This window comes from Schistocerca nitens, chromosome 12 (assembly GCF_023898315.1).
Source record: "Schistocerca nitens isolate TAMUIC-IGC-003100 chromosome 12, iqSchNite1.1, whole genome shotgun sequence".
NCBI lineage: Eukaryota > Metazoa > Arthropoda > Insecta > Orthoptera > Acrididae > Schistocerca > Schistocerca nitens.
Genome location: NC_064625.1, coordinates 189,666,481 through 189,689,419, shown reverse-complemented (window position 1 = coordinate 189,689,419; position 22,939 = coordinate 189,666,481). Strand labels below are relative to the sequence as shown.

General features: G+C 46.0%; 1 protein-coding gene across 3 annotated transcripts in view; it reads right to left on the bottom strand.

Annotated features, from left to right (window-relative positions):
• Positions 1-238: 238 nt before the first annotated feature.
• The window catches only part of LOC126215393 (aminopeptidase Ey-like), a 406,189-nt gene continuing 383,488 nt past the window's right edge, over positions 239-22,939 (bottom strand). For all 3 annotated transcript variants that reach the window (XM_049942100.1, XM_049942099.1, XM_049942101.1), the window contains exons 14-15: positions 19,264-19,345; positions 239-451 (exon numbers count right to left, since the gene is read on the bottom strand). In XM_049942100.1, coding sequence (XP_049798057.1) covers positions 272-451; positions 19,264-19,345 — 262 coding nt within the window. In that variant the 3' untranslated portion in view covers positions 239-271. The remainder of the gene's footprint in view (positions 452-19,263; positions 19,346-22,939) is intronic.

Below are 22,939 nucleotides of genomic sequence, written 5' to 3'. Positions count from 1 at the left end.
ACCCAGAGACTTGGCACAGCGGCTACGATGCAAGGAATGTAGTATTCTCGGAACACAGCAACAATCAGCCTCCTGCGACTTATTGTTGCGTCGTATTGTAAAACCTCCTAGTAGCCTTCGTAGTTTAGGTGATGTCCTGTGGGAATTGGAGAGGAAAGAAACACGTACAGAGTGGGTAAAGTGTTGGCATTAATTTATTTGTCAGGGATCACAACACAGCAGATACACACTCGACACTCGGCCGCCGCCGCCGCAACCGCAGCCGCAGCCGCTACTGGTTCGCCGCCCCCGCCGCCCCCGCCGTCTGGCTGACCCGCCCCAGCTGGTGGGCCAGCTCCGCGTAGTGCGACTGCATCCACGCCACGTTCACCGTGATCTTGTCCCGCGCCTGCTTCACCGCCAGCGAAGACTGCCTCAGGTGGTCGGCGTTCTGCGCCGCGAAGTCGTCAAACTGCGGGCACGAGCAGAGCCGGTGAACACTGCAGCTGCGGCGAGGCGCCGAGCAAAAAGTCCCAATGGGATGACAGTACCGCAAGTAAGTTAGTGAAAATCCCGCCGCTGTGTATTTTGACTGTCCAGCGGAGTGTGTGCTAATTTCAAACGTCCTGGCAGATTGAAACTGTGTGCTGTAGGACGACTCGAACCCGCGTCCTTTGCCCTCTGCGGGCGAGGGCTCGTACCGACTGAGGCATCCGAAGACTCCTTCCTTCCGGCTCTTCCCAGTTCAGAACGTAGACGCGCAGGTGGCGAGTCGTGCTCGGGTAGGTCAGTGGCAGAGCGCGTGCCTGGCAAAAGCGGAGGCCTCCGGTATGATTCCTCGTCTGCACACAGTTTTAAACTGCAGGGAAGTAATTAAAATCTTGTACTTGTTATCTTTTTGGTTTTGGGGCCTCTCTTCTACAGTGGCAGTATTGCAAGTAATAGTGGCCTTTCGGTTCTAGCCGCACGGGATCAGCCGAGCGGTCTAGGGCGCTGCAGTCATGGACTGTGCGGCTGATCCCGGCGGAGGTTCGAGTCCTCCCTCGGGCATGGGTGTGTGTGTTTGTCCTAAGGATAATTTAGGTTAAGTACTGTGTAAGCTTAGGGACTGATGACCTTAGCAGTTAAGTCCCATAAGATTTCACACACATTTGAACATTTTTTAAAGTTAGGTTTAAGTAGTACTAAGTCTAGAGGACTGATGACCTCAAATGTTAAGTCCCATAGTGCTTAGAGACATTTGAACCTTTTTTTTGTCATAGAAATCATCGACGGTTCCACAGGACGGAGTAACTTGAAAGAAGTTGTCGTAATCAGCAAACTACCATTCATCAAAAAAATGCTTCAAATGGCTCTGAGCACTATGGGACTTAACTTCTGAGGTCATCAGTCCCCTAGAACTTAAAACTACTTAAACCTAACAAACCTAAGGACATCACACACAGCCATGCCCGAGGCAGGATTCGAACCTGCGACCGTAGCGGTCGCGCGGTTCCAGACTGTAGCGCCTAGAACCGCTCGGCCACCACGGCCGGCTACCATTCATCACTGAATGGTAATTCGCTGTACTTCATTTCCAATCGTAGCTCCCTTCGGTAATCTTGTTGGAATCCAGGCTCGGTAGCTATCCGGCGAAAATTTGATTACAATTCCCAGAAAAGTGTATCAAAATTATTGATCGATTCTTTCAAGTATCCGACACGTCATTGCACGGAACAAGGTGCGCTTATGTCGAAATCCGGCGTACTCGCACCAGGCTAAAAAACATCTTCTAAAACATCAGCTACCATAGTTAACAGCAAAATACTCTCTCCACCCGCCCCCCTCCCCCATTCACAGTATTTATAATAATATACTGGCGCTCGAACAGGGGCGCCACCGAAATTTTTGCTTGCGAACTTGTTCTGAAGCGCCACATATATAATTTATATTAATAGTGGCTAGTGAAAAATTTCTAAGTTCTGTTGCTTGATTTTTGTTTTTTTATTTCGTGCACAACATCAACCCCGATGACAATACTGCACGGAGTCGTAAAAGCACGAACCAAATAAGACGGACGAAAACGCGAAAAAAATTTAACCAAGTTAATCGACCGACCAAGAAAACTACAGCGGTGAGTACTATTTTCAATTCTTGCAGTCGAACCTCATTAGTATCCAATAACGACCGAAGCATCTGAAATCCCACCAAATCCCATCCTTTTTCACGTAATTTCCTGCCTAAAATCTGCTTTCAGTAGAAATTGGTATATTAGAAGCATTAGTAGCATTACGATAATATTTGTAAATTTTTCATGTTTAAATGTTGTCATCCATATTCGTTCACGGCGTTGGAATTCTTTTGCTTTATTTCTGGCGCATCCGTACTGTCTTCCCCACTAGTATCGCCAATTGTTTATGTGACGTATGAGTTAAGTAGACTGTCCCAGTAGGCAACAATGAGCACGTGATAGCCTCGTTACCGCGTTGTTGACAACTGACGAGCGCGCAGCGTTCAAATTCCCTCCCCCGCCCCATCACTGTTTACAAACACAGACGCACACCATTGACAGATGACGTTGACGAAATGACCGATGTGCCTTACCACCACAGATCAAGACTTAAGACAGCACGGACTGAAAGTACTTCTGAACCTCATGAGGAGATTAGACACAGGACGAATCGCGGAAATGAATCAAATGACTGAAATGATTCCAGCTCAAACTTCCGTAGGTGTTTGCCCACCTGCGCCGAATATACCGACTTCTAGGATCCACTTACCGCATCCCCCCCCCCCCTCCACCACAATGAATCTTGGCTACAAGAAATGAAAGAAATAATGGCTAAATTAGCTGAAAATCAAGTGACTAAGGCAGACCTATTTAATCTTGTAAAAAAAGATGAAATTAGTAATTCAGCAACATGTCAAGAAATTCAGACTACTCTTGACTCATTTAAAACTGAGTTAGATGCCAAAATTGTTCAAGAAGTCAAAACATTAAAACAAGAACTATCAGAAAACATCGAGCGTAAACTCGACCAAATACATCAGCAAAATGAAGCTGAAACAGATACTCTGCTTCAGGCAGCTTGTACGGAATTAGGCAAACAAACTTACGACAATTTTAGTAAAATAAACCGCGATATTACTGGCAAAAACTCGCGTGTCGAAATAATTGATCAGCACTTCCACAGAATCAACAACGACGTTGGTACTGTCAAAGAACAAGTAGACCGCCTGACAGATGAAATTAAAGTTATCATTGCATACCGAGAAAAAAAAATAGCCGAACATCTCAGTGAGAAAGTAAAAAGATTAGAAGAAAAATACCAAAATTGGTTGTCATCTAAGGATGAAGTAATCGCAAATAAATTACGAACTGATTTACCGGAAGCAGTCCAAACAGCTGGATCGTCACAGGAGACACCATTGTGAGCGAATTAGGAATAATCAGTCGTTCAGTGACCAACGAACTGCCAATAACGCAACGATTGCAAAACCTTGAGCAGTAAGCTCAATCGAAAGGCAGAGAACAGTCTCAGCGCTATCCACACTCTTTGCTGTCAGTAAGCGACATAGATGAGGAATCACTAAACCACGAGTACCCCACAGACAATAGACCCAATCATGCAAACACACAGCATCAACCAATAAATTGGTCCTGAAAGAAGAGAGTCTTCTTAAGCACAGAAACTACCAGTTATTTAATCCAGACAAAAGGAATCTTCACCCTATTGTATTTCTCAAATCTTTCTCTACTATTTTTCCGAATAGCTGGACGGACATACAGCAAATCCAATATGTCACAGGACATATTACCGGTGAATCCGCAGTAAGGGGCACCGAGAGGCTCGATCGATGTCATACTTATAGTGACTTCGAAAAGTCATTTTTTGACAATTTTTGGAGCGAGGGAGTACAGAAGAGTCTAAGGAAAGAAGTTTATCAGGTTGAACCCTTTAATCCGAAGAATGGAGGTCTAAGGAAGTACTTTGAGAATTATCTACGCAAGATTACGGATACCCCAATTTCGAGCAAAGATGTCGTACTGATATTGAAGTCGAAGTTACCAGCATTCATACAAGAGAAATTAGTTAACGTATCGGAGGATGATCAGGAAGATTTTCTGTCTATATTAGACTCATTAAATCTCATTCATGAGGAGAAAAATGGCTCTGAGCACTATGGGACTCAACTGCCGAGGTCACCAGTCCCCTAGAACTTAGAACTAGTTAAACCTAAGGACATCACAAACATCCATGCCCGAGGCAGGATTCGAACCTGCGACCGTAGCGGCCTTGCGGTTCCAGACTGCAGCGCCTTTAACCGCACGGCCACTTCGGCCGGCTCATGAGGAGATCCGCGCCAATAAGAAACACAGTTCAAATAACAACACTTGGCAATCGCCGAATTACAATAATTCTTCTCAGTCGGACAACAGAAAACGCAAGTACCACAACAGCGTCAACAACGGTAGCTATAGTCTGGGAGACGAGTCTTTAGTATTGACAGCTCGGTAGCGTCTTTCCGTTGCCTAGCGACCGCAGGCAGGCAGCCAATGACGGCCTGACTTTGAGCGGGTAGCAAGGGCCACGTTGTCGCTCTGAAACCCGGTCGCGCGCGCTTATGAAACTTACCAGTGTCTCGCGTGTAGGCGGTGCGGTCGTTCGTCGTTTGTCTGAAGCTGAATTCGCAGTTTATTTCGTTTTTGTTGTTTTTAGTGTTTCTTTGTTTATGTTTCGTTGTAAACAATGTCTAGTGCGGCGGGTAGTACCCGCCCAACACAAGAAGTGAAACGGAGGAAGAAAAGTGTGCTACACACCCAGGCCCGTGAATTCGTGTGCTCTGTGAGGGATTACTTTGAGAAAAAAAAGGACAAAGGTGGGCCCTTAATTCCTGTTGTTCAGGTTGTGAAGAGAACTGCAGCAGCATTGAAAATAAGTAAGAACACTGTTGTAAAGATTGGGAAAGAACAGTATAGTGTAGATTGTGACGAGAGTGGCACAACAAAGCTGTACACACCAGGAAAGAAGCGACCGAGAAATAAGCAGGTAACAGCTTTGGACGATTTTCAGAAAGACGCTATTCGTCGTCATATATACAGCTATTATAAGAGAAGGGAACATCCCACTCTATCTAAATTACAGGTGTCGCTTCAGAAAGACGATCTTTTTAAAGGGAGCAAATTTTCATTGCGTACAGTGTTGAAAGACATAGGCTTCAGCTATTCACTGTTTGACGGACGCAAAATATTAATAGAAAGGACAGATGTAGTTGCATGGCGGTGCAGATTTCTGCGCAGGATCGTGGGTGTGGAATTCGAAAGTATAGTATGGTTAGATGAAACTTGGGTCAATGCCAGCCATTCTTTACGTAGAGGCTGGAATGATGGAACGCCCAAGGGGACAATGGCAGTGCCTGTTGGCAAAGGAGGGCGTGTTATTATCTTACATGCAGGAACATCGAAAGGTTTTGTGCCAAACTGCTTGAAAATGTTTCGGTCAAAAAAGACGGGAGATTACCATGAGGAAATGAACAGTGTAGTATTTCAAGAATGGTTCGAGACATCGCTTATGACGAATCTGACAAGTCCATCAATGATTGTTATGGACAATGCGCCTTATCATTCCGTTGTTCACGATAAGGTACCAACCTTGGCAACAACAAAAGACGATATCATTCAGTGGTTGAAACGGCGAAAAGTAGATTTCAGAGAAGATTTAAGGAAGACGGAACTGCTCGAAATTGTGGCACAAAAGAAACCCCAATTTCCAACATATGTAATTGACGAGATTGCTAAAAGGCACGGGCATGAAATCGTTCGGCTTCCTCCATACCACTGTCACTTCAATGCAATTGAAGGAGTGTGGGCGCAGATAAAAAATTACATTGCTGCAAACAATAAAAAATTCACGATCCCTGAAGTGGAAACTCTCCTTCCAGCAGCTATCAATAAAGTGACAAGCGAGACGTGGGCTAAAATTGTAAACAGCACTGCAAGTGCCATCAGAGAGGCGGCCAAAACCGAAGGGGTTGTGGAAGAATGCATCGAAAATTTAATTATACATCTGGGAGAGAGCAGTGATAATTCGAGTAGTGCTGAGGAATACAATGTCAAATCAGATTCTGACAGTGATGTGAGTGGTGTTTTTCCATTACAGTAACTACAACGTATTCAGGAATGTAAGGAGGGAGTTTGCTATCGATCTACAACCAGATCATCATATTGTGAGTACTTTCTTCAGATTATAACTCTTAATACACTGACCAATTATTCTGTAGCTTGTAGTAGAACAAATTAATAATGCTAATACTTAACAATGGAAACCAAAACTGCTAATGTTCAACAACTTGCGAAAATAGTTTTCATTTCAGTTGTGAAGTTTAACAAATAACTTTATTATGTTTCAGCATCTTAGATACTTGTACTAAATAGCTCTTATCAGTTTTCGAGTTAATATATTTCAAGCATCAACTTTAAATAAATTCACGCGTACCAATACGACTTGTATTTTGTCTCGCTTTTATTTCTGCTGCTAGAGAATGCGTGTAGCAGACAGGGCGCCGCGTGCTGTGAGCCACATTCGGCAACAGCGCCGTCTGCCCGCCGGAACTGTCACTACCAATCACTCGTCTCACGGACTATATAGCGGTAATTCCCAATGGAAAACAGACAATAACTACCCTTACAAGCGAAACCGGAATAATAATCGGAGCCATTATAATCCTACGAATGACACTAATTAAAGGCAGTACGGAAATTAGCCTCCGTACCAGTCGTATGACAATAATTCAAATAACTGCAGTTGGCAGCGCGGCTATCAACAAACAGCGCAGCCGTGGAATGCAAGTCAATAACAATCGCCCGTGTATTAGGCCAGTATTACACTATCAAATTTCTTTGTCAAAGATTTAATCAAAGATGTGATATAATATTCCGTCAAATATATTTGACAAAGATCTTTGACGTAGCGCTAGAAGGGGTATACAACTGTCATCAAATTTTTCGTCTAAGTTCAAGATGGCTGACAACAACTTGTTATTAACCGCAGCAGTTGCACGTACCGCAATTGCATTGTGTGCACATGCGGAAAAGAAGTGGGGGGAAAAAAAGGAACCATACATACGAGGTTGACAGTCTGAAATTCCTGGGATTACAACTTTATAATAAATTCAGTTGGGAGGAGCACACCACAAAACTGCAGAAACGCCTTAACAAATCTGTATTTGCAATTCGAGTGTTAGCAGACATAGACAACATAAAAATGAAAAAGCTTGCATACTTTGCCTACTTTTTTTCCATAATGTCATATGGGATAATATTTTGGGGTAAATCTTCAAGTCAATGGAACGAAAAACTAATCTAATCTGGGTGAAGCCGTGGGTTTTACGACCACACGATAAAAGCATTCAACAAAACTTGTTACGTGAGCTTACAGTGGAAGACGTCAAGTCGTACATCAATTACTTAAGAATGGATGAGCATACATTTCTGTATGTGCTCAGTGAAGTGTATCCTCATATCACAAAGCACAATATTCACTTAAGAACTGCTACATCTTCAGAAGACAGGCTCACTGTAACACTCCGATTCCTTGCTACAGGAGAGGGTTATGTTAGGTTAGGTTAGGTTAGGTTAGGTCAGGTCTCGTCTCCAATCTTCTTAATCTATTTTTGTATTTAGGGTGCCTCACGTTGTAAAGCGCCTCATCAGCTTCATACATCTCTATTAATTTTGTAGTTGTCGGCACACACCAATTGTATTTACCGGCAATGTTAATAAAAACACTACAGACGACAGAACGCTGCAGCGATGCTAGCGCTCTATGTGGTAACATGTCACACTGCAGTGAACAGAAGACAAGCGACTTCTTTGATCAAATCTACAGCGAGGCCCGAGATTTGATCAAATATTGGACGACATTTGACAAAGTCCCTATTACACCATCAAATATCTTTGACAAAGATATTGGACAAAGATATTTTATAGTGTAATACCGGCCTTACCAACACAGTCAAAATAATAGCGCAATAATATCAAAATTATTACGCCTCTCAGCAGAACTACGGTACACAGCCTAACAATAATTTTCAGCCATCATTCACTCAACCGAATAAGAACAGCAACAGCCAAGTACCACGTAAAAACTACAACCGTCCTGTCTTTTTCACCCAAACTGATGATGTACCGCCATTTAATCCCGAAAGTTTCGAGCCTCAATTTGAAACTCGTTTCGTTCGAATTCTATTCGCCGACAAATAATGGAGGCGAACAAAAGCCGTGAATTTTACAAACAACAACAGTACTTCGAATAGCCAGCAGACAACGGAAAACAAGTTCCAGCATCAAACATGGTTCAAATGGCTCTGAGCACTATGGGACTTAACATCTGTGGTCATCAGTCCCCTAGAACTTAGAACTACTTAAACCTAACCAACCTGACATCACACAACACCCAGTCATCACGAGGCAGAGAAAATCCCAGACCCCGCCGGGAATCGAACCCGGGAACCCGGGCGCGGGAAGCGAGAACGCGACCGCACGACCACGAGATGCGGACAGTTCGGGCATCTGACAAGTCTCTTAACGATGCTAACACACAACAAGGGGGGAGTTACTTCCACCAACGAACTAGTAACGTACTTGTTTTACGGCATAATGACAAACAGGATATACGAGACGAACTACTACATGAAAACGTCATTGCTGAAACAAACGACTCGTACGACGATCAAGTACAGGCAGTAACATATGTATGTTTACAATGAACCAAAACGACCGCTATTATTGACACAGGAGCAAATGTAAATGCCGTTTCCCTGGTTTGTTTAAACAATTGTCAAATACTGTAAAGATATCGACTCTCCCTGTTCAAAACTGCACTATAACCGGAGCTAAAATCTTGCAGGTCCATAAAATTAACATTCAAGTTGTAATAACGATTCAGTTTCAGTCTACTGTTGTACAAAGCATTTTCCTTGTAGTGAAAAATTTATCTGTCTCATGTTTCCTGCGCCAAACGAAAGCTAAAATCGACATTTATCATCGAATCTGTACTTTGAAATTTAACGACCAAGGAATTGTTTTACAATTAATTAAAGAGAAAGTTCGGAATCATCCTTTAGGTTATCGATTGAAATTACATCGATTGATAAGAAAGTACAAAAATCCTCGCGACTACAGGGACGTACCTGACAATAAACTTTATGACAACAATGACGAAAACTATCTTCCAGACAGAAATGAAATTGTTGCCAAAACTCAGGAATCTACCGACTTAAATGACCAGCAGCGACAAGAACATCATCGACTTCTAAACGCTTTCATCCATATTTTGTTCTACGAGACCTGGAACAATAAAGGATGTTGAATATCAAATGGAAGTAATTCCTCACTCCACCTTTTGCAGAACAACATACGCAATTACCTTTCCTCGCCGAGAAGCGGTAAAAGAAGAAATTAAAAAGATGTTAAGATGGAAAGCGATTTAGACCTCAGATTCACCCTATAGCAGTCCCTTGCTAACCATTCTCAAACTGATAATACGGTGCGTCTGGTACTCGATGCCCGGAACATAAATAAAATTATTCTCCCTGTCAGAACTCGTCCTGAAGCTCTCGACGAGAGAGATTTAATGGTGTTCGCTATTTGTCTAGTATCGATTCAAACTGTCATACTGGCAAGTGAGACTTCACGAAGAACACGAGAGTACACAGCCTTTCTTTTTAGTGGACGTTCCTACCAATTCAGAGTGATGCCTTTCGGTTTGAATGTCAGCTCAGGTGTATTTATTTCTGCACTCGACCATGTACTTGGACAGAACTTGTTAGATGAAGTTACCGTTTATGTAGACGATCTATTGATCGCTACTAACACTTGGGAAAAGCAAATTGAACTCATTCAAAAGGTATTTCAAAATTTTTTTGAATATAGTGTCACAGCTAACCTTACCAAGTCTAAATTTGCCCGTTCTCAAATCAAATTCTTAGATCACATCATTTCCCCAGATGGAATCAAACCCGATCTGGACAAAATAAGAGAAGTCAAAAATTTTCCTACACCAACCACTAAGCGACAATTGAAAAGCTTTCTTGGCCTCGTCACTTTCTTCAGGAAATTTCTGTCCAACCAGGTAATGAACAAGTCTTCCTTGTCGAAATTGTTCAAGAAAAGCACACGTTGGAATTGGACTCCAGAACGCCAACAAGCTTTCGATTCTATAAAACAATCTCTTGTCTTTAGCCCTATCTTACACCATCCCGACATGACACAAAAAGTTTTGCATCTCATCTGATATTTCCTTTCAAGGGCTTGGCGCCATTCTCTTTGAAGTAGTCAAAACCAACAATGCTCAGGAAAATAAGATTATCAGTTTCGCAAGTCGAGTGTTATCTGGAACAGAAAGGTCCTGTTCAGTAACCGAGCTCGAAGCACTCGCAGTGATTATGTCACTTAAACGCTTCAACTACTACATCTCAGGCCATAAAGTAAAAGTATTTTCCGACCACCAAGAACTAAGCTTTCTCCTCCCCTGCAAACTGCGACACCCTCGTTTAACCCGATGGTGCTTATTCTTACAAGAATATAATTTTGAGATCAATTACATAAAAGGTAAAGATAACGTTTTGGCTGACGCATTCTCTAGAATGTCGGAAGGATCTACAGATTCCAACGATCTTGTAGAACAAACGTGCAACTATCGAATACTGTTAATGAACGGCCCTTTACATCGAAGATATTTTCTTCAATTGTGCAATCATATTGCACAGTTGCAAAACTCAGATCCGAGATGGAACAAAATCAACCATCCTGTATGCAAACGCTTCAAGATGCACAACAATGTCTTATTTCATCGGACATCTCTTACAAGCGACAACTGGGTTGTCTGCATTCCTAAGGAATTTGAAGAACATCTCTTAAGGCACACTCATATCTCTTGGGGACATTTAGACCCCGAAAAATGTAAGCGAAAAAAAATTCTAACATGTTTTGTTAGAATTTATTCTCCATCGGTTTTACTTCACAACGAGTTGATTTCTCAGTGAAGAGAACAAAATGAATGGATTAACCCCATTCCTAAAGCACAAAATGCAAGCGCAAATCCTGATGCAAAAATCCGACAAGCGTTAATTCCACCCACTACCCAAGCTCAAATCCGCAAGGAAGCTTTCGAGCTAACGTACATAAAGTTTTGGAACATAAACAAGGTGAAAAGGTACTCTTGAGAACACATTTTAAGCCATAACTTATTCTTAAAAACCGCAAATGGCAATCGCTTTTTCAGGGACCGTATATAGTACTAAGGAAGCCTCATGTCGGATGCTATTTATTAGTAGACCTAGTAAGTGCAGAATTAAAAGATTGTATCACCACGCTTATTTGAAGAAGTATTATTGCAAGGAGTGAGTAATCAAACGCACCACCAATTACAAACGGCAATGTTAACAACGTCTAGCATTGCGTATGACGGAGAAATAGCTAACTAGCGTAACAACAACGACACGATTTATGTATGTCAACAGCAGCGCTCACATATAATCACTGAAGTCCAATTTATTATCTCAGAACAACATAAAACATGACATCTCTTGATGAATGAAAACATCAGTCTCAACTCACAGTGGTAATGGTTCAAATGGCTCTGAGCACTATGCGACTTAACTTCTGAGGTCATCAGTCGCCTAGAAATAGTTAAACCTAACCAACCTAAGGACATCACACACATCCATGCCCGAGGCAGGATTCGAACCTCCGACCGTAGCACAGTAGTAATGGATAATGTAATAATGAAAAGAATAGAGATCATCGAATCTTAAAAGAGAAGCTCGAGGCATACAACCACGTAGCTTTAAGTTTTCGATTTAAGTATACTTTATGGCAAATGTATGAGTAATCGTAAGCGAAGGACGAGCTAAAACCGCCGACTTCCTCAGATGAAATGAATAAGCATTCGCTTTTAGTTTAAGGTTGTTATGTCACAAATAAGCGAAGCTATTCAGATAATGAAGATTATATAATGTAGAACTTCCAATCAGGATTCTTGGAAAAAAAAAAAAAAGAAAAACACGACATCACCATTACACTGACACTAACACTGTTTCAGCGAGACGAAAAAGAAAAACAAATATGTCACACACCTGAGTGAGATGCTGAAAGAATTTTTTTTTATATAAACGATACGGTAAGACACCCTCCGTCTACACGGCAAAACTTGCTTAGCCGCGAAGTTTTTAATTATAAGATATGGTAATTGTGACGGTCCCAGCAAACCATCGCTAACTGCTATAAAAGCAGGAGGATATATACAAACGTGCGTGATGGTAACGATTTATAACTAGATTACTAGTCCTACGAGAACGACAGCACAAAGGTCTTTGTTAATGTTTCGCGCAGTTAAAGGATACACTTTAAGCTACAGTGAACTACGGTATGTACAGAGAGAAAACGACGCATTCCTCAGAGAAGTGCGTCCACAACTCTGAAAAGAATGGCTGATATTTCTGTAACTCCTCCCGAACAGGCCATGAACGCCCAACGGTACTGACCGGCCGCCGTGTCATCCTCAGCCCATAGGCCTCACTCGATACGGGTACGGGGGGGCATGTGGTCAGCACACCGCTCTCCCCGCCTTATGCCAGTTCTCGAAACCGGAGTTCGCTCGCCCGCTCGCTCGCTCGCACGTAACTGAGGTTTGACCCTCGGCTGGTGGTGAAGTGCTAGCGCCTCTGTGGCGCTTCTCCTTCCGTCTTGATGATTTGTGGGGGAAATTGCATGAAGGTGCTGTGATTGACTTGGTGTTGTGCTGTTTTTATTCTTTCTTTTTTTTTTAAGAATAGTTAGAGGGATAGCAGGAGAAACAGGAAAACGAATGACTCAATTGACTGGCCGGCGTAGTATTTAAAAATGACAGATGAAAGGATAGTAGAAGGGACAGTGAGACAGTGAAGAAAACGAACGGCCCATTGACTAGCCGGTAGCTTAGAAGATTAAAGGAAAGGCGGAGGGACAGTAAGAGTTGAATGAAAGCGAAAGGCCATTGTCCTGGCCTCGTCTTCATGGCGGCGTCGGTGACGATGGTGGCAGACAGTCATGAGGGGATGAAGTGGGGGGCGGGGGAGAGAAGTCGGAGAGTGACAGATGGAGAAGTGAAAAGGGAAGGGCCTGTAAGGATTAGGTCGACATTGGGGGGGGGGGGCGTGAAGGGCGGTGGGGGTGGCGTGAGGGGCAGTGAGGAGGGGTGGATGCCATGATGTGGTGATGAGATGGAACGGTGATATGAAAAAGATAAAGTGACATGAAAGTGACTAGTGAATGGGAAGTCATGGGGGGTGGTAGAGAGGGTCAGGCCAGCGGGTGGTGGCCAGGCGGTGGACACGGGTGCCCAGGGAAAAGATTAGGGGATTGGGAGAGTAGCAGGTTTGCTGGTAGAAGGAAGTGGCTGTGTAAAGGATGTGGGAGTGAAGCAGTGGCACGTCGGCCAGGACGTGAAGTTCTTGGGTAGGAATGTCGAAAGGGAGGTGGAGGGCACGCCAGAGAGCTTGATTTGGGACGGTTTGGAGTTGGCAGAGGTGAGTGGGGGGAGCATTGCCCCACACCACCGCCGCATATTCAAAGGAGGTGTACAATCTGACAGCAAAGTGTGAAAGGAGTGAAGAGGTGGGGTTGATGAGGGGGTAGAGCAGGCATAGTCGCCCTATCGCCTTTCGACACACGTCATCAATGTGGGGGCGCCAGGTGAGGCGTTGATCCACGTTAACTCCCAAATACTTTGCAGTATGAGTCCAACGGATTGGGGTACCAAGGACAGACACCTGCGGGAGCCAAATGGGAATGTGGCGCCAGCAGATGATAAGGGCTAGGGTTTTGGAGGGATTAAATGCCAGACGCCAGTTCCTAGCCCATTCAGTAAGGGAATCTGTTGCCCCCGGAGCCGCTGTTGTAGACCTGCCGCACTACAAGAATGAGAGAAGAGCGCAGTGTCATCCGCATAGAGGGCTAAATGCACCCTCGGCGCAGAGGGCAGGTCGGCCGTGAAGAGGGAGTAGAGTAGCAGTCTGAGTACGCTGCCTTGCGGTACTCCTGCCCTGATACGTCATCGCGTAGATTTCCCCTCGGGGATCCTAACGTGGAAGGTGCGACCTTCCAGGTATGTGGCTATTAGCTGTACATGGGCCATTGGAAAGCCGAGTGAGAGTAACTTGTAGAGCAGCCCTTCGTGCCACACCGAATCAATTGCACTGGACACGTCAACCAGTATGGCCCCGTAGTTCAAATGGCTCTGAGCACTATGGGACTCAACTGCTGAGGTCATTAGTCCCCTAGAACTTAGAACTAGTTAAACCTAACTAACCTAAGGACATCACAAACATCTATGCCCGAGGCAGGATTCGAACCTGCGACCGTAGCGGTCTTGCGGTTCCAGACTGCAGCGCCTTTAACCGCACGGCCCCCCATAGTACTCCCTGCGTTCTATGGCGTCCAGTGACTCTTCTACAAGGCGCAGGAGTTGGTGAGTGGTTGCATGACCCTGCCTGAAGCCAAACTGCTCATCAGGGAGGACTCGTTCTCGGGCAACGTGGATGAGCAGTCGTTTAAGGCACAGCCTCTCGAATACCTTGGAGATGGTGGGCAAGAGGCTGATGGGACGGTAGCTGGCAGGGGAACAAAGATCCTTCCCAGCCTTGGGGATGGCGACCACCTCGGCATGTTTCCAGACAGTAGGAAATTGCCTGGTTGTGAGGATGTTGTTGGAGGTGGCCATCAGGATGGGAATAGAAGCTGGGGTTAGCTGCTTGAGGAGGGCATTGGTCAGCTTGTCGGAGCCACCAGCTTTCTTGGGATTGAGGTACCACAGTTGCAGTTCAGCCTCTTCTTCATTGATGGGAGTGATATGATCCTCAGGGTCCTGGAGGGCAAGGAGTTGTGGGAGGCGTGCCCTCACCAGGCGGATATGGCTGGGGTCGACAGGGTCATCGACCGGGGTGAAGTTGTGCACAAAGACATTGGCCACCAGAGCATTTGCCTCAGCGTCAGATTCGGACACAAAGTCATTACTGACCTGGAGGGGGGGGGGGTATCCGTTGCCCTCGTCGCAAAAGGCATTTTCTGAGCCTCCAAGCAGACTGATCACTCAGGCCAATGGTGGAGATTTTGTCCGCCCATAACTGATTGCGGTGGTCTTGTACCGCAACCTTGATTTGGTGCTGCAATCTATTGATTAAGCACTTGGTTGCTGGGTTCCAAGTAAGTGGCCATTCTCAGATGGTCCGTTTTTTCTCTGTGATGAGAGCACGGATATGAGGAGGGAGTGGACGCAGATGGTCTGGAGGTTTTTCCGGACGGTGAAGGGTTGCTGGAGCTGCAGCATCAAGAGTGATGATGGTGAGGTGGGTAAAGGTGCGATCTGCGTCCATTTGATCGGCAGCAGGAATGGTGGGTAGGGCTGCTTCAACCCATAGCTGGTAGGACCGCCACAGATGTTCAGGCCATCACGCGGCACGCAACGAGATTGATGGAGCAGATGACCAGCCGGTGATCGGAGGCCAGAGCGATGTGTGTGGCTGCAGTGCTGGGGTGGGGAAGATCTTTCACCACTGCGATGTCTAAGACATCTGGGAGACGTCCTCCAGTGGCGAATATGGTGGGATCGTATGGGCCGATGGTGCAGGCGTGATGCCACTCAGCGACCCAGAGGAGTCAACGACCTGATGTGTTGGTAACTCTGCTGTTCCAGGAAGCATGCTTGGCATTGATGTCGCCGCCAATGAAGACGTCGTTACCAAGTGACAGCAATGCCTCGTAGTCTGGTCTTTGAACAAGGCCTCGTGGTGGTCTGTAAAGAGCCATGAACGTGATGGGACCCCACACCATGTGGACGACAATGCCAGTGGTTTCCACAGTGTTGAGTTGGGGGAAGGGGATGGTGTGGTGGCAGAGGGAATTACGTACACCGCCGTGCCACTGTAGGCAGTGGGCCTGTCAGCCCTGTAGCAGGTGTAGTTCGCCACACGGACAAAAACACCAGGTTTGTGGTACGTCTCAGCAGCAAGGCAAATGTCAACCCCCTCCTCAAGGAGGAACTGTCAGAATTCGCCCTGTTGTTTATAGAGACCATTGGCGTTCCAGATCATGACTGTCAACCCATGGTTTCTAATAGTCATGACCGGAAGGAGCAGGGAAGGCGGTGGTGGGGGACATAGATAGGGAGAGGATGGAGGCAAGATGGAGAGGGATGGTTTGAAGGAAGAAGTTGAAGGCAGTGGTGACTGCCGAGGTCAGAGCCTCAACAACACTGGAAATGTGGTCACCAAAGGGGGTTGGAATAGAGGAAGGGGTGGGGAGAAGGTGCTGCTGTGATTGTACCAGGGTGGGAGGGGGGGCAGCAGAGATTGACGCCTGCTGCTGGGGTTTTGTGGTAATAGTATCGACCCACCTTTTCCATCTGCTTTATAGGACAGCCTACACATCACGAGTAAGAAATGGTTTTACAACCCCCGACATGGGCTCACCAGCACAACGAGCACGTTTTGCTGGAGTAGTATCGGCTTGCTTCATCTGCCTGTTTTGCGTGGCAGCCTGCACAGCGTGGGGAAAAAGGGTTTCTGAGCCTGTGGAATATGGGCTGTGCTGCACGGAAGGCATGTTGTGGGAGTAATATTGGCCTGCTACGTCGACCTCTTTTGCAGGGGCTACATGTGTTGAATGGATATCCCTGGGGGAGTAGGGAGAGGGGGGGGGGAGAGGAGGCAAGGGGATGGATAGTGAGAGAGGGGCAGTAGTGGAGGGATGGGGAGAGAGGGGGAGGAGGGGATGTAGAAACAGAGTGGGGAGGAGGGGGAGGGAGAGTTGGGACAGAAAGATGGGAGGGAAGATGAGGTGGGCAGAGAGGTGGTGGAAGTGATGGTCAGTGAGGGAGGAGGAGGATATGTAGCAAGAGATTTGCACAACATATATATTATATACGTGTATGCAGGTGAAGATGCTGGGAAAAGTCTAGTACTGTAACAAAATGAAAATTTGCTTACAGTAAGAGGTCTAATTCATGACTTGAAGATCGTGCAGGTTCCCTGCACGTGGAAAATCAGCTGAAAGTCGTACTTTTTCGTGCAGAGTCGCTGTAATTTCTTTACATAACATTAATTCTACTGCAATTTTGGTGTGTAGAGTGTGATTTTTTCTGCAAGTTTTGTCAACTTTCCGAGTTTTTGTTTTTACATGGTTTTCCGTGATCGTGTGTGTGTGTGTGTGTGTGTGTGTGTGTGTGTTTATTTGTTCATTTATGTGAAAAATGTTCTAACACACACACACACACACACACACACAGGGGAAATGAGTAAAGCCAAAAATTAGTGTGAGAGGTGACATTACTTACAGAAGCAAACGACACTCTAGACACCAAAATGGCAGTTTTGTCTTAACAGTATGCTACAAAGTTATGGCGATTCTATGAAGAAAAGTGTGAATATCAACCAGTTCCCTACAAGGGGAGGGGGGTGGGGCGACTGCATCATCTTTGAGTAGTAAATTAGGTCTTTTCCTGTAAGTACCTTGTCATTTTGCTGTAAATGTTAATGTAAACTGTTTTAGATCAAAAAATCAAAATACCAAAAAAAAGTCATTAAATATCACATCCAGGAAATCATTTAATATCAAGAATAGAAATGTTTCGCTAAAAGAGGCGAAATGTGTCTTGTTGTATAAATAAAAATTCGTATGCAACAGGTGAAAAGATGCTTTCTAACTACTTCAATTTACACGTGATCCACTACCGAGGACTCGCATCATCTACACGATTCACAGACATTTTGAAAATTTTCACTCACTTTCACACGGATAATGCTATTCGCAGACAGTTGGAATACACATATTCGGTTCCATGAGGTTGTCGCAGCGGCCCCTTGTTATGTAAACGGCCCACACAACAAACAGGCAAGGTGGGCTGCTGACCCCCCTCAAGAGCTCATATCAAAACATCGCCAGTGAATGTAAACATCAGCAATCTTTCTGCATAAACACGACACTACTTTGTGAAAAGCCGTGTGACACAGATACACCAACTGGAACTAATGTGACTAAGTGTGGCACCCTGCAGAATCAGCGTCATAACCGTGCCAGCAGAGTCAGACCAGCAGTGCATACGTACAGCTGGGACTCCACTGGCCAATACCTAGGCCGGCTCTAGCCCAGTAGACACTCGCTGTAGTCTGTCTGTATAAGTTTGTATCTTGTTGGGCGTAACGCCACTTTCAAACTGTGTAGCATTAGTATTTTGGTTGTTATTATTTCTTTTCATTGTCTTTGCACAACAAGAATTATTGTGTTTCTGTTGTGTTGTGTTTGGAAATTAGCACACGCAATGAAGGCGTTTTAGTTAAATAACTGTGTTCAAACTAGATCGTTAGTTCTTTTCTGCCAACCACAGGACACTACACAGGTAACAGGGTACTGACAGGAAAGACATCCAACCACCTCTTAAAATTAATCGTGCCGCATCCGTTTGTAACGGTGCCGACTCTGCATAAACGCAGGACAAAAGCACAAGAAGAGGTTATAACTCTTCGAGACAAAATGAAAGTGTATATTTTTCCCGTGCTGTCACGATCTCAGTAATGGGTGAACTTACTACTCATGTATGAAGAAGCACTGGAATTTATAGGTGGTGGTCAGAGTTGGCTCACATGGCTGTGAGCACTATGGGACTTAACTTCTAAGGTCATCAGTCCCCTAGAACGTAGAACTACTTAAACCTAACTAACCTAAGGACATCACACACATCCATCCCCGAGGCAGGATTCGAACCTGCGACTGTAGCGGTCGCGCGGTTCCAGACTGTAGCGCCTAGAACCGCTCTGCCACCCCGGCCGGCTGGTTAGTGTTGTGGGGGAGGAGGGATGAAAGGGGGGAGCCTCATTAGGCAGCGACCTGGAAAGTAACAAGAGCAAAATCAATGAAAGGAAATGAACCCATGACCACGGGGCATTGCTAGATGAAGATGTGCCCAATGAACGCAGGCCACACAGTTTTGTGTAGGGGGTATGCTAACACTAGTGGCATCACACAGAGGGGACTCAGCAATGCGTGCTGTACGAGTCCTCTACGAGGAAGTGAGTGTGCTGACTGGTGGTGAATAGCTGTCTAGTGCTTGCCCCGTGGTCTCGCCTGGTGGTGTGGGGTGGGGTGAGGTTACGTGAGGTGTTTCGGTGGGTCGTGCAACCCGTGACTAAGCGAGTGCGTGCCGTGCCAGACAGACGTCGGCAGCTGCTGTGTAGCCCCTCAGCAATGGGTGTCTGTGGCAGCTGGCTCACCTCCTTCAGCTCCCGCTCGGTGTACATGTCCTCGGCGATGGCCTTGACGTACCTGGACAGGCGGCTCGCCTTGGGGCCGTAGCTGCAACAGAAAGTGCTCTACAGCGCCACAACCCGACACCACACGCAAGCAGCCTGCTCTCACCTGCCGTAGGTCCGCATCGGTGAACAGGGTCTCCGCCACAGCGTGCACGTACCGCGACAGAGAGTCCGGCTGGGGCCCAAAGCTGCAACAGCGGGTGCCTCCGACTGAGGTCCCTCTGTCATATTTCAGCCGCAGAAGCGACTCCTTTTGCGACAAAATGTGGCTGTACGTAAAGCTATGGCAATGGCTGACTGTTGTACACGACCTCAGAAAAGAAGTGGGTCACCCAGATGGCACGAATGATTAGACTTGCAGTTCTATGTAACAGTTAGAATCGCCACCAAACTGCTGTGGTGTCGTTCATGTTCACTGTTGCTCACTGCCCTGCTAGGGTATATAAGGAATGTGAACAACTTCAAATGATGTGTGATGGCTGTGAAGGACACGGAGATGCCACAGATTCGCGTGAGAGAGTCACGGAGTCTGAAAGAGGCTTCACTGCGGGTCTCCATTTGGCCGGCTGGTTGGACTGTGCAGTATCCAGATTTGTGAAGCGTTCAGATGTGACTGTGGCTCCTTCTCGGATTGCAAGGGAAAATGAGGGCAGGTATGCTTGTTGTGGTCGACTATGTCTGATCGCCACAAGTGAGGATCGGTTTGTTGTCCACCTGACATACACACATCAAAAAAGTTTAGCGTCACCCTAGTTCCAAGAACTACTGAAGATAGACGTTGACTGTGGATATTCTATCACAGTCACAGTCCCTTTGACTGTTCAGAGATGATACTAAACCCGCCCAAAGATGTAAACAACCATGCATGAGCAGCGCCTATTAGGAGATTTCCGACAGCCGATCAGTTCCAGTCATTCGACCAGGAGGGAGGTACACGGCTCGCGTTGGCTGTAGTTCAACCATGCCTAGATGGCCATTTCTGCGGTTCGATCGCGTAGCATTGTTACTTCGTGCCAGGAAGGGTTCTGAACAAAGAAAGTCTCCAGTGTATCGGAGCGAACCAAAGCGAAGTTGTTCGGACATGGGCGAGATACAGAGAGACAGGAACTGTCGATGATATGCCTCGCCCAGTCCGCCCGAGGGCTACTATAGCAGTGGATGACCGCTACCTACGGATTATGGCTCAGGAACTCTGACAGCAACGCCACCATGTTGAATAATGCTTTTCGTGCAGCCACAGGACGGCATGTTATGACTCAAACTGTGCACAATAGGCTGCACGATGCGCAACTTCACTCCCGACGTCCATGGCGAAGTCCATCATTGCAACTGCGACAGCGCGGTAGAGATAGGGCCAACGACATGCCGAATGGACCGCTCGGGATTGGCATCACGTTCTCTTCATCGATGAGTGTCGCATATGCCTTCAAGAAGACAATCGTTAGAGACGTGTTTGGAGGCAACCCGGTCAGGCTGAACGCCTTAGACACACTGCCCAGCGAGTGCAGTAAGGTAGAGGTGCCCTGCTGTTTGTGGTGGCCTTATCTGGGGCTGACGTACGCTGCTGGTGGTCACGGAAGGCGCCATAACGACTGTAAAATACGTGAATGCCATCCTCCGACCAATAGTGCAACCATATTGGCAGCATATTGGCGAGGCATTCGTTTTCGTGGACGATAATTCGAACCCACAACGTACACATCTTGTGAATGACTTACTTCAGGATAACGACATCGCTCGACTAGAGTGGCCAGCATGTTCTCCAGACAATGAACCCTGTGGAATCTGCCTGCGATAGATTGAAAAGGACTGTTTATGGACGAAGTGACCCACCAACCGCTCCGGGGGATCTACGCTGAATCGCCGTTGAGGAGTGGGACAACCTGGACCAACAGTGCCTTGATGAACTTGTGGATAGTATGCCATGACGAATACAGGCATGCATCAATGCAAGAGGACGTGCTACTGGGTATTAGAGGTACCGGTGTGTAAAGCAATGTGGACCACCACCTCTGAAGGCCTCGCTGTATGGTGTTACACCATGCAATGTGTGGTTTTCATGAGCAGTAAAAAGGGCTGAAATGATGTTTATGTTGATCTCTATTCCAATTTTCTGCACAGGTTCCGGAACCCTTGGAACTGAGCTGACACATAACTTTTTTTGATGTGTGTATGTAACCGCTTCTTATCTGTGCCTTCCATTTGAGAACAAGTAATGAGTGTCCTTGCACTATTGGTCAGAGACTGGCAGCAGCCATGCTAGGGAATTACTGTCCCACAGGTAGCCTGCCATTAAGATGCAGGTGAATGTCACCACACTGTGTTACACAATGCATCGCAGTTATGTGCTATCCCAGATGACCGTCGTCATCTAGTGTGGCTGCGACCCCTCGCGAATTCTCATTCTTGCTATGTTTTGGAGACACACAGAGGTGTCGGTCCTGGCAGCACGATGTGGGAAGCCAATTACTCTGCGGGAACTCCAATAGCATAGAATCACTTCCTGGGCATCCTACATCCTCATGTGTTGCCTCTCATGTGATATTACTACGGTGCCACTTTTCAGCACGATATCGCTAATGCGAACTTATGCACGATACTGAGGTACTGCTGTGGCCACCAGAAGTCTCAGATCTGTCGCAGGTGGAACACATGTGGCACCAGCTCGGTTCTTATCAGCGTCCTGATGACCGTATTTGGAATTTTGGAAGCCCGTTACAAAAACTGTGGGCCAACGTTCCTCAGGAGAGGATACAGAGGGCTTGCGACAACCTTCCCCTGGAATCAATGCTTGCATCTAGACCAGAGGGCATACAAAGCCGCACTTACTGGGCTTATACTATCAAGTTCTGTGTAGAACCGACGATTTGCGACCTGTGGAGCTTCTTTTCGCTTCCTCCTCGTCCTCATCTGGGTGCTTCACTCTTTTTGCCAACCAGTGTTCATTTCGTGGCTTGTCGACGGAGAACACAGCCAGACAGAAAATACGCGCACAGGCAAAGGAGCGACATAAGAAATACAACTGCCAGAAAGAAATCTCTGGGATAAAAAAAATTAGTGTAGCCAGGAGCGTCACTTTCTGTAAAATAAACAACTACCTCTTCAACAATATTATCTAAATATAAAATTTTGTCTCCTTATTTAACATCTTGGCTGAAGGAATAAAGCTTTGGGAAGTAGCTGTAGTTGTGTTTTACTCTCTTTCTTCTGAGACTGTGATAGCTAACAGTTCTTGCGTTGTTGTCAAACACACACGTCAGTGAGTTCTTTGTTATCTCCTTTGTTTCTTCCAACATACAGTTAACAGTATCGCATACATTCAGGAGTCGTGTTGGGCGTGGAAGGTGGGGCCTCACAGCCGGTGCAGCGACTCTAGGTAGGCGCTCGGCTGTAACGTAACTTCGAGGTGCCTGTTAATTAGCATAGGTGTCACCACACTGGAGGAATCTTTAACGTCCAGTTCTCTTGGTCGCTGGTGATCTTGAGCGATGTATGATCACGCTCGATGAAGCTCTTTTGTTCCTGACATATCATCCAGAGCTACGTTAGACATATTTGGTGGTGTTCCCATATGCACTGAGTCTTGCTGGCTGATGGGTCCGCCATCTGAGAGCAGTATAAATACCCTGAAAAGAAG